Raw genomic sequence first — 11,421 nt, 5'->3', positions numbered from 1 at the left:
TACCTGAGACGGATAATGAAGATCAGATGGCAGCAAATAATGACAAACAAGAGAGTGGTTGAGATAGCAGGGATCAATGGAATAAGCTACGAGATACGACGAAGAAGGTGGAACTGGTTAGGACACGTACTCAGAAAGAGAGGGTGAGAACGACTGTTTTACAGCATTGGGCTGGGCACCAGAAGGACGAAAGGCGAGAGGGAGACAAAAGACCACTTGGAGAAGGAATGTTGAGAGGAAGAGAAACAAGGCGGGGTGGAAGAGTTGGAATGTAGCCAAGGCGGCAGCACGGAACAGAGAGTGTTGGTCAGAGAACGTGTCGGCCTTATGCGCCTACTGGCTCGCAGAGACTTGATGATAAATGCTGTGTGTCCTCTAAAGGGGGAGTTAGTTCGTGAAAACTAAATTAGCATGGGTAATCAAATGGTGACGAGTGAAATTAGGAAATAATTTCTCGCCAAACTTTGCCATGTTATTTCGCGCCAAAATTAAGGCGTAACAAATGATGTAAAGTGACGTTTGTTGTTTATTAATTAATGATTATTTATGTTATTTTAAGAGTGGGCTCCCTGTGAAGTAGCTTTTTTTTAGCTAAGGGGAGTTGGCACGATAAATAGAAAATTGCATTACATTACATCTCATAGGGAAGGAATTTTAGTACTAATGAACTGAAATTAATCAGAAAACTACTCTCAGTTATGTCTTGAGAAAATTCGATTTCGTCGTTGTTACGAAAAATGTAATAACGTTTGGTAAACCAAGAGTCTTTGCTTACCAACTTTCCACGTATACGTCACAGGGTTGCCTTGGTTACCCACATCATCCGTGCCTCGTACTCCGAACACGTAAGCCTTTCCGTTTTGCAGATTACTCTTCGTGTAACGTTTGGTGTTGCATTGTGAATAAACAGGAATATTGCCTTGTAGTTCTACCGTACATTCAAGCGAGCAGGTGTCTTGACAGTAAAAGCGAAACGTGAACGACCCTTGATTGCTTAGCGAAGTAGGTTTGGACGTGATGATAACTTGGGGTGGTGTGCGGTCTGAAAAAAATAAAACAGATTAAACACAAGAACATAAGTACTCGTTTTATATGGCTAGGCAGTCTTAAGGCAAATGCGAGCGTTCTGATTGGTTCTTTCTTTCTTGATTCAATAATCAATCCGAGCGCTAAGTCGAATTTATATGTAACTCAACTTACGAGCAAAATAACATGATCAGCTTTTCTAGTCCTTGTAAACTTAACTAACCGAAAGCTCCTAGCAATTACACGGATTGTATGATTGAAGTCACTAGTACATTACTTATAATGACGTACCGACAAACCACGAGTGCCTGACCGGAGGCGCTGTGTTTCCCGCCAAATCTGTAACCTGAACATAAATGCTGTAGTAGCCTTCAGTCAGATTGGTTCCAGTCCACGACATATTGCACGGTTGACCAGTGATCTGGGAAGGAGTTTGTAATGTGCACTGAGCCGTGACGTTCTCGTTTGCTGTCCACGTGATTTCAACGTCACCGCCGGAGCGTGATGGAGCATTCACAAAGCTTAACACGGGCGGGGTGATATCCTCTGAAAAATAGCGAAATATTTGCTGATTTAATACCTTTAACGTTAACCGTGAACAATAACCGTTAACGAGAGTGTTGGCACAGTTAAAATAATTCTTCCTTTCCTTCCCTTTAATGTAATGCTATAATGTTTCTGGCGAGGACAGGAATTATCCAAGAGTCAAGGGTCAAGAGTCAATAGTAAAAAAAGTTAACAGTTTGCAAATTTTTTCGCATGGGAGAAGAAGTTAAGATAGAGCGGATTCAGAGACTAGTCTGATGAGCCTCTCGTCTTATACTCCTCGCTTCCTGGGTCTACTCGGCTAATCCAATGAGGCGGATGATACAAACTAAAAGGTTATATTTGCTGGCAATTAAGGGTGACATGTTGCAAAGGAGATCCTTACTTATTTTAATGCTCCATGTGTTTGGGTCTCTGATTGATGGTGACTCTGCTCCACAGTGAGTAACACCTTTAGCAGCACCTACAAGGGAAGGACGAATTGGTACACAGGTGTAAATGGCACGATTTTGTAGTATTCTACGATGGTTTGTTAGCTAAAAAACGGCAAAATGTCAAAATAAGTACGAGCAGAATTTAAAAGGAAATCACAACTGAAAGCGAGAGAGTTTAAAGCTCCCCTTGTATTTTACAAGCTAACAGTAGATTTATTTAGTGCTGTTCACTCTTAATATGTAGTTCATCGTTCGTACCCGTTCCTTGTTCTGTATCGTTCGCGCCAGCCTACACTTGCATGGCAATTTCACAAGTTGGTGACCGGTACAATAATTTAAAAGCCATTGGAAGATTAGTCTTTGTGGTGTTCAATACCCTGGTCATGTAATAAAGGGGCATTGACAACCTGAGTAACATTGCTTCGCCTGTACGTTTCATAAAAGTTTCCTATTTACCTGGGTCTATTGTTACATAGTAGATCTCTTTCTCGATGAATCCCACTGAAGTCGTGAACTCAATCGTCCTCCCCAGGCTCCCAACCGGATACAACACAGCGGCTGTGATGGCAACATCCACGCTGAACAGAACCTTGCCATCCGAACGATGAATCCGGATGTAACTGCTTCGTGTAGGGCGCACGAACTGTAAATAGTGTGAGATAGGAAAAATCTGCTCTAACTCTGCTCTAAGTTTGGACCCAAATTATGGAACAGTCTCCCGGACTTAATTAGATCCTCGGCAAACTATAACACTTTCAAAAATGACTAAGTGACCTGGACTTCAGCTGCCATATGTAAACTTATTTTAACATTATTTTGCTTTTTCTCATCTCGCTTATGCATAGTTTCTATCTGTACAATTTACATACATTTTTATATTCTTATACATTCTTAGATATTTTATAGTAGTTATATATTCTTAGATAGTTCAGTTTGATATTTATAACTAATCCTCCGTAGGAAAAAGATGGCGACTGATACATTTACCCATAGTTCTTAGCGCACGAAAACCTTAGCAACGTTCATAAAAAACGTACAGAAGATCTATGAAATCTTCAAACCTACGCTACACAATGTCCTTAGTACAGGGACAAATATTGTAAAAATTTGGCTTTCTTTGTGCCTTATAGGCTGCGTTATGTTCGCAAGGTATTGTGGTAAAATGTACAGCCGCCACCTTTTTTCCTATGGTGGATTGCACATATATTTTTACTTTGTTAATTTGTTTTCTTGGCGCACCTGTAAACTAGCTGGTGCGTCCTGTAGACTCTGTTTATCAAGTCTATGGGACGCACCGTTACAATAGTTAAGGGTGTTGTCCGAGTAAAATAAACTGTCTTTGTCTGTGTCTATGTCTGTGTCTGTGTCTGTTTCTATGTCTTTGTCTTTGTCTATGTCTATTAAAAGGAGGAATCTAGAGTTTATAGTAAACTCTCATTATAGCGGACACTCTCGAAACCGTCATTTGGATCCGTAATAGCGAGAGTCCTCAAAAAAAGGCTTAAAAAGCTGTTTGAAGTGTCTAACCGTCAGATGATTACCTGCTTGTCAAAAGTTATGATCCATTGTCGAGTGTCCGGTAGAACCTCTCCTGTTGGTGACAATCTCACGATTTGTGGCGGGGCAACTGCCAAGGGAAAAAGTAGGTGGTCAATGCGTGCAAACACTCCTTGTGTCTCAAAATAAAATTGTTTGAAGACTTTCAAGCAAAATCATTGAATAATAAGCGCAGAGCTACATCAGTAAAAGTTAACAACATGAGCATGATGTAATAAAATAGATACCAAGTTAACACGAAGCAAGCAGCACTACGTGAAAGTGCTTTTCAATAGCTTTCATTTGAATTAACACGTTAAGATTTCTTCTACAGACTAAAAGTCACAACCACTTTGTAGAGCGTAAGTGGTCAGTAGGATAATATACAAATCCGTAAAATAGTATTCCTAAGGTTGATCTGATGTATAATCAGTATAATGACTTAAAGGAAACTCTTGCGGAATTCCGGAAGAAATAGACTCTATACACCACTTTTGTCCAGAAATGCACGCAGTAACGAAATTGGCAGATTTGACGAAATTTCGTCAAACTGAGTGAATGTTCGTGGATTTGACGATTTTCGTTGCCGCATGCATTTCTGGACATATCTTTTATACACAGGTAACACTACACTTTGTAGTTGATAAAGTATTTGATCACTTAATAAGCAACATATTAAGCAATAATAATGATATTATTAATAACATTTTTGTTATTATTACTTTAATCATAAAAATTACAATTTCCTGGCTTGTGATTGGTTTAAAAAAACTCCAATTTTCCACTAATTTACTTGCCAAGTTGTTATCGGACAGTTCAATGAGTCAATCACATTCAAAGTTGTAGTTTAAATCAGCCAATCTCAATTTCAGAGCGACATTAAACAATTTACGCCTCCGTTGTCAGTCTTTTAATGCAAATTTTCCCTTACTTACATATGGCTATTTTTCTTTTTTAGAAATTCTAATTTTTATGATTAATTGGTAATAAGACTTTGTGTCGTCCAATTCGGTCTGTAATCATACTCGTGATAAAAAAAAAAAAAAATCGGACTCCCGCTGCGCGGCCGTCCGAATTTGTCATTATTCGTATGATTACAGACCGAATTGGACTCCACTCAGTCCTGTTATCATTATTTATCACCATCAATAAGTTTACCTCCAACAAGCAGTGTAACGCATCGCTGATCAGTTGTTATCCTGAAAACAACGTGAAACCAAATTGATTAATGAAACTAGCAATTTAACAAATAAACTTAATAAAAATTGAAATTTATCCATTTGTGACTAAATCATCTACCATTATGTCACATGTACTGCTCGGGCAACACCTTTCTCTTGTCGGGTGGACACCTTTCTGTACAATTGGAAGCGCCAGCTACATAGAAAATTACTTTGAATTGCAATGCAATAATAACCGAACATTTCAATGGCGTCAAAAAAAATAAATGATAGGAACAAACAAGGCCTTGAAGCATATCCCTGGCCTATTAGAAGGGTAATGTCTTACTAAATTGAAAAAATTTCGTATCTCTTAAATATTGAAAATGGGCGCGGCCTTAATCGCGATTTTCTTTTTAACAATGGAATTTTTGCAACAAACGGTCACATGGTATTAAATCCGCCAGACGGTGAGCTACGCACTGTAATAAGGGTAATGAAATCATAGAAAGGTCCAGACTGAATGGCTGACTGAGTGAGTTATTTTGGAGGCTACTGCATTCTCTTGCCATCCAGCATCGTAACGGTGACTGTTTGCTGAAAAACACCTGCTAAGGACACGCCAGTCAAGACTGTTCTTTACAGAATGACCTCCAGTTAGAGACACAGAGTCACAGTTACGTGACCACAAGTCCTCCCTTACCCAGAATTCTCCAGTCCTGTGAAACAAAACAGCTTTGAATCTATCTGTGACGTCGTTGGTGTCCACGTGACATTGACGTAATATTCCTGTGGTGCATACTGGGCCACAGACGATTTGATAAATCCGGGGGGACTACTTGTAGTTACCTCCACGATACTGCAAAACACGTATATATGGTTGAACGTATCGTAATGGTATCGTAAATGCGCGAACATTTGACGTGTATTGTCACTACAACTGGTTCAAAGCTCTTTCACAATTAAATCATTTGGTAATGATAGGGCAAAAATTATTTCATGAGCGCCCGTTGGATATGAAATGATAGTGTGTCTGTTGGTTGATAAATATGTAGATTGAAAACCATTTTGGCTTCAAGCTACAATCTCATTGGGCTACGTAAGTCATCCGCCACACTAGAATAGGAAGCACTGGTTTGCTAACAACATTGTAAATAATTTACGACTGAGAGACCTAAAAAACAATTCTTTTTATAATCCAAGCGCAACGAGGCATGCCAGGTTAACAAAAAACCGTTTTAGTTAAGGACGTTCGCTCGAAAATTTTCCACTCAATAAATTTTTTTCTTGAATTTTGACTCAGTGCAGTCAGATAATGAGTTACTTGCGTCAGAAATGCAAAAACATTGGGGGTCACCGACTTCGTTTCAGAGATAAAGCGGGTGGAAAACTACCCTGATTTTGAAAAATTGGCCACGTAATTCAGCATGGTCTACAGGGGCTTACAGTAAAAATATCGAAGGTGAGTCAACGGAGGCAAATGATCCTAGTCATATTTTGTAGATGTGAGTCTGTTGCGAAAATAATTTTAAATGTTGCCAACGTTTTCACAAAACTTAACCCTCCGAGAGGCATTTGAAACCGCCGTACAGATAAACGAAGAGCTGAAAATAACGGAATTCAATGGTGCATTTTGCAAAAAACTCAAACTTCTAATCGGTAGATTTTTTTTATTTTTTTCGCTAAACGTAGAAAATCGGCAGAGAAAATAATCCATCGACAGAAAAATAGGGGTCACCGAGCATCAAAGATCGTTAAATTCAGGCAAAACTATAGCAGTGGCCATCTGCCCTATCATTGTTCATTTTATTACTTAGCGCCCGCGCTCATGCATGCCGTGGCGTGTGAATTTGCGTGCGCAGAAAGGATGCGGAGAAACAATTAGCGCGAACGTCCTTAAGTGAGAACACAGCGTTCTCGAACTTATTCAGGCTATTTGGAACTGAGGCTTTCAGCCATGCCTATCGCCTTCTCAGTCCCCTGAGTGCCTGGCAGGACCTCTGGTAGGAATGTCACAATTTTCAAGGTGATAACTTGAAGATCGGGCATGGTTGTGTGGCCTTCTAAAAACCAAAAGAAGCTAGAAATAATTAGAGCGACAATGCATAGCTGAGTTTAACAACACCTTTTTGATGGTCCACCAGCTCGCACGATGATCCGATCAAAGTATGTTCCTCCTGGGGGAATCCCAATGCATGATCCCTCGGCCCGAGTCTCTTCCGAGAACTCAGGACGCTCGTCACACGCCTCCCTTGACTTAAAAACGTACACCAAGAACTGCAACGGAATGCTGCTCAACGCCCGTGTGGCGGTTGACGTAGCAAAGTCTTCAATCATAACAGCAGCAGCGTAAAAACCCGTGTATTCTGTTGCGCTGTATGCGATTTTACATTCGCGCTGTAACAGTGAAAGCAGTTGCAAATGGTTAGCACTCTTCTAACCTCCGGCAAGGTTGGCAGACGGGGGCGGAGCTCTCTCCTCCGCTGAGGTTTGAACATTTCTTATAGAAAAACATAAGTTTTCTTGGGTAGAAAAACAACAAAAAAAGATATAAGAAAACAAAAATATAAAAGATATGTCACGACTGAAAAATATTAAGACGGATTAAGGAAGATATACTTGAAAATAATGCGATGCGCTATTCCGGAGGTACGTGGTCCCGAGTAACAACAATACATACTTTATTACCAAAATAGAAAACTCTTAGTTACAGAAAAAGATAATTGAAACAGAAAATTAGGTAAATTCACCCAGACTAACTTAAAAGCTAATCGATCAGAGTGAAATTAAATACAGTTCAACCCCTATTAAACGGCCACCCTCAGGAAAACGGATAGTGGCCGCCTAAAAGGGGTTGGCCGTTTAACAGAGGTAAAAACAATAGAAAAGCCCTCATCGGGATTTTGATTACTGGCCGCCTAATAGGGGTGGCCGTTTAATAGGTGGCCGCTAAATACGGGTTCGAAAAGAAGTTTGTTGGCAGTAAAGCTAATAAGGGGTTAAAAAGTAGCCTTCCGGTAACACTAAGGAAGGGTATGTTGCTTTATAACAACGACAATGTATGTTTATTTGCGTCACAATGCATAGACAGTGTCAGTAAACATCAGACTTGGATCATCATTAGTTACTTAGTTTTCTTGTTAGTTAGAGAGTTTTTTGAGCCGCGGGGAAATTCTCGCTCTCCAACAGCCCTATCTTGTACCGCGCCCTTAGATTCGGCTCAGGTGGTCCCCGCACACTGTACTTTTGGGACTTACAAAATACATCCACGCGTTTGGTATTCCATTGGCTCCACAGATATGTCCACAGTCGTCATATCCCCTCGCCCAACGGCACCGTACCTCATCGTTGTCGTCGTCAGTCACTATCAAGATATGAAATATATGTTTTGATTATATACCAGGGGCGCATCCAATGACGGTTTCCTCTAATACCCTTTAAAACGCTGTTTTAGGCTATCTGGAGTGTTTAGCGCGGCAAGAAAATTGTTTTATGTTTAGTCATTCTAGGGAAACTTGAATCTCCTCGAATTGATTGGGGCTTTTTTGTCCATTTCCCGAAATCCAAAGTTATTATTTCTTTCCGAAAACCGTACCTACTTACTTATTCTTCTCCGTCTCCTTTAAGATATAAGGCAACTATCGAAAATCATAGCTGACTTTCGTTGCAGTTCTCATGCAAAACGACAAGTAGGCATTACATTTCACATATCACGAAAGTTCGAAAAGACAACTGGAGGGAATTCAGTAAACGCCTTCCAAACAGATTATTTACCGAAACGATCGGGTTTCCCCTGGTATAAGGACAAGAGAGCGAAGAAAGACAGGCAAACAGGCAAACAAGCAAACAGGCAGACAGGCAGGCAGACAGAGCGAGTTTACACGGCGTTACTTAGGCGCAGCTACCAAACTGGAAAAACGTAAGCGTTAAGGATTCATACCTGGGATAAAAATGGTGTGGTTACATCCAAATTTCAAACGTACTATCGGCGTCATTGTCGTTACAGGGGACGTATTCATACGTCCTGTGTCATTTCGTACGGTGAGGTTCACGTACATGCGCACTTGCCATTGTGCTGCTGACTCATGTACCAAGGCAATCCAATTAGAGCCCTGGTAGCTGTGGATCAAGAATGTTGTATTAGGTCCCTTAGAAGAAGCAACATAAGCAAAAGTAACTCTTGAAGGTAACCCAAGAGGTCATTTTTTACTGCAGAGTAAGCTGTGGAGAGGGTTTAGAGGGCTGCTGTCTGCCAAACGCTAAACCGCTAAGCTGCTAACATACTAACGTGTTGATTTAAAAGTTTGTTTTATTACTTCTTGTCTTAAAGCGAGGATGGGGTAGGTCTTCGTGAAACGTGTGGCCTTCGTTACTTCTTTCAGAAAACGTTTTGCTCTCCCTCCCTAGTCTTTCTAGAACATGGCGAGGGAACAAGGCAATTTGCTTTTAACGCATGCGCAGATTGGTCTTCGTTAGTGTTGACTTCATAAACCAGGTGAAAGATACATTACATAAGGCAAAACAACAGCGTTAGATACTTTTCCTTGCGGTTGCATGCGTTTTAGCATCGTTAGCGTGATACACTCCACGTTTAGGGTCGGAGACAACTTTTTTGTCCTGAGCCTCTTCCTTCCTTCGTTGATCCTCCGATTTTTAATGAACTTTAATGTGAAACTGGTTGGTCGTTGTGAGAACGTATAGTGCTCGTTAAACCCAAGTTATCAGTAAACAGTACTGCCGCGCGCGACTCTGCTTTCCGTTTCTTCGCGGTGTATTTTTTTCTCTACGTAAATTGGAACAATTTACTGATTTGAACCAACCACGCAGTCGGCAACTGGTTCAAGGTAAAATTGGTTCTATGAAAAACCTACTCGCAAAATATCAGCATCAGAGTTCTCAACATCAGAGTGGAGTTCTCCGTCGTCTCCACGCTGATCTGCTTCCGGGCTCCACGGTTATGATGTCGGTCTTTGTTCTCAGTTTGCTTTTTGGTATGGGGGGGGGGGGGTGGGGGTGGGGCGGAACCCTTTTTTTTTTTTTCACTCCTTCCGACCGGCCCAAAATCAATAAACGTCTTCTACACGAATCCTACCCGAAGAAATAGGTGATGGCCTTATTATCAAATCAGACTGATATAACTTTCTTTACGTTGATTGTTATTTTTTCTAAGTGGGATTCATCTATGCCATGAAAGTAAAGCCACTTTTTGTTTCAATCATAATTTATAAAGATCGTTATAGACTAACCTGACTTGATAGTAGCGAGGTGATATGCTAGGAATTGGAAAGGTATATTGAAAACTGTTGGTGCCAGTTGTCCAGTCTTCACTTATACTAAAATCCGTGCAACTGAATTTCAAACTCCCGACGTTTCCGTAGCAACGGTCCTGGCACTTTAAGTAGTCATCTATGCCAATCAACTGTCCAGAGCTTATAGTGCTTTGGTCACAGAACGTGCTGGAGTCGAACGATCTTCGCCAACCGATTCGGAATGTTATGATCACCTGAAAACGGAAAGAAAAGTTTTCGTAATCTACATCAAGTTGACAAAATCTTCGGAAAATGGTCGGAAATCTCTGGTTGATCTTACTCTGCATTCTTCATTTAGTGAGACAGTAGAAACTATATACAGTTATCACGCTAACTTTTTTAGAAAAAGCGTGGTGTAAAATCTATATCATAAAGCAAATAAAGAAGCCTGAGCCGTGTATTACTCTGTGATAAAACACGACTAGCATTTGAGAACACGAGGGAAATGTAGAAAACACGAGCCGCAGGCGAGTGTTTTCTACATTTCACTCGTGTTCTCAAATGTCCGGAGTGCTTTATCACAGTGTAATACAAGGCTTAGGCTTCTTTATTTGCTTTATGGTATAGATTTTACACCACGCTTTTTCTACGTTTTATACTCTATTATAATAAAGTTTCCATATAACGCGCGCTCTGATTGGCTGAAACAGCGTGCTTTATCAGAGAACAGAGCACGGGTTGATGACGGTAAGTAGGCTTCCAAATTTTTGCTTCGGACCCAAATTAAACATCCCCTGTGACTCAGACAAACGCACTGGAAGCGAGCTATTTTTCTGCAGTAAATATGGCTCACAGAGACCATTCTTAGCAACAGTAGTTTTAAAACTGTACTAAAATAACAAGTTTTGCTTGATTCCCGCCGACAAAACATGTACAGCTGTAGCGAAATTCACAAATTCTCAACCTAAACAGTGCTTCAATAAAGACATTAATTTTGTTACGAAGGCAGAAATTATACTAAGAAGTAAAAAAACGACAGAAAACAATTGAACTGTCTCTGTTTATGATGAGAAGCTTTATTTTTGTAAATTTACAATTAAAAATGCTCATTTGCTCAAACAACACTTACATGCAGTGTAGTAACGCTCGTTCTCCGGTCATCTCAGCGAAGTAAACCGACGAGTGGTCAGTGCAAAACTTGCTCTGATATTCTCTTCTGTGTTCGAAGTAGAACGAGTGGGAGCCGTTAAGTCTTTCTAACTTTTACGCTAGTTCGGGCAATCTTGCCGCATGCGGCTACAAGCCGTAAATAACCGTAGCTCCTTTCAAATTCAACCCGGCATTTCGCATTTACATCCACAAGCTTTGAGCTCCGCGTTTCGTAATTTCCACTGGAAAAGTGCTCGTTTTCATGGGCCACAATACGGCCGGATTCCTCTGGACTATAAACCTTTACCTGCCTTGAGATCC

General features: G+C 40.6%; 1 protein-coding gene across 3 annotated transcripts in view; it reads right to left on the bottom strand.

Moving 5' to 3' along the window:
• Nucleotides 1–11,421, bottom strand: part of LOC110052763 (uncharacterized) — a 64,666-nt gene that overhangs the window by 35,676 nt on the left and 17,569 nt on the right. For all 3 annotated transcript variants that reach the window (XM_089294873.1, XM_089294872.1, XM_089294874.1), the window contains exons 2-12: nt 9,949–10,205; nt 8,643–8,821; nt 7,960–8,066; nt 6,828–7,099; nt 5,406–5,561; nt 4,701–4,741; nt 3,548–3,633; nt 2,463–2,649; nt 1,958–2,035; nt 1,318–1,572; nt 776–1,042 (exon numbers count right to left, since the gene is read on the bottom strand). In XM_089294873.1, coding sequence (XP_089150999.1) covers nt 776–1,042; nt 1,318–1,572; nt 1,958–2,035; nt 2,463–2,649; nt 3,548–3,633; nt 4,701–4,741; nt 5,406–5,561; nt 6,828–7,099; nt 7,960–8,066; nt 8,643–8,821; nt 9,949–10,205 — 1,885 coding nt within the window. The remainder of the gene's footprint in view (nt 1–775; nt 1,043–1,317; nt 1,573–1,957; nt 2,036–2,462; nt 2,650–3,547; nt 3,634–4,700; nt 4,742–5,405; nt 5,562–6,827; nt 7,100–7,959; nt 8,067–8,642; nt 8,822–9,948; nt 10,206–11,421) is intronic.

The sequence above is a fragment of the Orbicella faveolata genome, unplaced genomic scaffold, assembly GCF_042242905.1.
Source record: "Orbicella faveolata isolate gen_17 unplaced genomic scaffold, um_ofav_v1 contig_25, whole genome shotgun sequence".
NCBI classification, from domain to species: Eukaryota; Metazoa; Cnidaria; class Anthozoa; order Scleractinia; family Merulinidae; genus Orbicella; species Orbicella faveolata.
This window is presented reverse-complemented; position numbering and strand designations above follow the sequence as displayed.